Source organism: Protomyctophum bolini (assembly GCF_963924005.1).
Source record: "Protomyctophum bolini genome assembly, chromosome: 13".
Lineage (NCBI taxonomy): Eukaryota > Metazoa > Chordata > Actinopteri > Myctophiformes > Myctophidae > Protomyctophum > Protomyctophum bolini.
The window spans coordinates 41,835,131-41,836,678 of NC_137874.1; the positions used below are offsets into that span (position 1 = coordinate 41,835,131).

A 1,548-nucleotide genomic window follows, 5' to 3' on the forward strand; every position below is an offset into this window, starting at 1 on the left:
CCATCACCTTCCCTAGAGGAGACAGGATATTTGGCCTCGCAACCCATTGTATGGCATCATCACACTGACTGTCCAACTTGAGCAACTTGTATTTAAATCTATTTAAAGGGATATTTATTTCCACAGCGTGGAGCGGTATGGCGGCTGCGGCGCTGAGGTCCTGTCGCAGGGCACTTTCGCACGTTTTAAGCAACGGGGGCGCCGCTACGTTCTCACCAAACGGTCTGGCAGGAGGAGTGAGACACAAGACCACCGCCGTTCAGTTTGCCCCCAGACCAGGCCTCCCGACGCTGGCCTACAGGAGGCTGAAGGGCCACAGCCCCGGCGTGGTGTTCCTGCCGGGCTACGCCTCCACCATGAACGGCCGGAAGGCCGAGGCCCTGGAGGAGTTCTGCAGGTCCCTGGGACACTCGTACCTGAGGTTCGACTACACGGGCCACGGGGCCTCCGAGGGCGTGCTGGCCGAGGGGACGGTCGGCGCCTGGAAGAAGGACGTCCTCTTCGCCCTGGACGAGCTGACCGAAGGGCCCCAGATCCTGGTGGGCTCCAGCCTGGGCGGCTGGCTGATGCTCCTGGCCGCCATCGCGCGCCCGGAGAGGACGGCGGCGCTGGTGGGCATCTCCACGGCGGCCGACCACGTGGTCACGTCCTTCAACGCGCTCCCCCTGGAGACGCGGCGGGAGTGCGAGGAGAAGGGCGCGTGGTCGGTGCCCAGCAGGCACGCGGGGAAGGACGGCGTGCTCAGCTTCAGCATGGACTTCCTGCGGGAGGCGGAGGGCCACTGCGTGCTGCAGAGCCCCATCCCCGTCCTGTGCCCCGTGCGGCTCATCCACGGCCTGCGGGACGAGGACGTCCCGTGGCACGTCTCCATGCAGGTGGCGGAGCGCGTGCTCAGCCCCGACGTGGACCTCATCCTGCGGCGGCAGGGCCAGCACCGCATGGCCCTCAAGGACGACATCAAGCTGGTGTCCTACGCCATCGACGACCTCATCGACAAGCTGAGCACGGATGTGTGTGATTGATGCAACACACTCCATATTTGGACGTATAGCTGCTTTGGGGACTCCTTATATGGTTAAGCTAAAACTTAACTTAATAACTTAAAAATAAATCTTTAAAAAACCCAAATATGTACGAGCTGCGTTTGCTTCCCACGTTTGCGCGTCTTACTTGTGATAACCTATTATAAGGCAATATTTTCTAAATTTCATTATGCTTTAAGTAGCATGTGACGTGTTAAACTAGGGGGTTTTCAGGATTCTGAATACATTCCAAGCATTAGTTTTGCATGAAAAACACTCCTTGGACTAAATTTGGCCACTTGCCCAAACGTCCCCAAAATGTGCCGACCATTACATTGGTCATGATTTAGGGTATTTGCAGTGAGCAGATCAGGGTAGATTCTTTATCCCGGCTAGTAGACCTAATGTCCTGCAGTCAGAATCAGGTGAGAAACAAAATAATCAACAATTTTGTCCAACCTCTTGCCATTTAATTATTGGACTATTTGGCAGACATGGTGAAATGAAGCCAATCAGGGATCCAATG

At 56.1% G+C, this 1,548-nt stretch overlaps 1 protein-coding gene across 1 annotated transcript; it reads left to right on the forward strand.

Moving 5' to 3' along the window:
- Positions 1 to 137: 137 nt before the first annotated feature.
- On the forward strand, positions 138 to 1,022 carry LOC308327701 (palmitoyl-protein thioesterase ABHD10, mitochondrial-like; the record flags this gene model as incomplete). The annotated part of the gene is made up of 1 exon (XM_080781226.1): positions 138 to 1,022. One exon carries the CDS (start codon positions 138 to 140, stop codon positions 1,020 to 1,022), a length of 885 nt encoding a protein of 294 aa, XP_080637352.1.
- Positions 1,023 to 1,548: the final 526 nt, after the last annotated feature.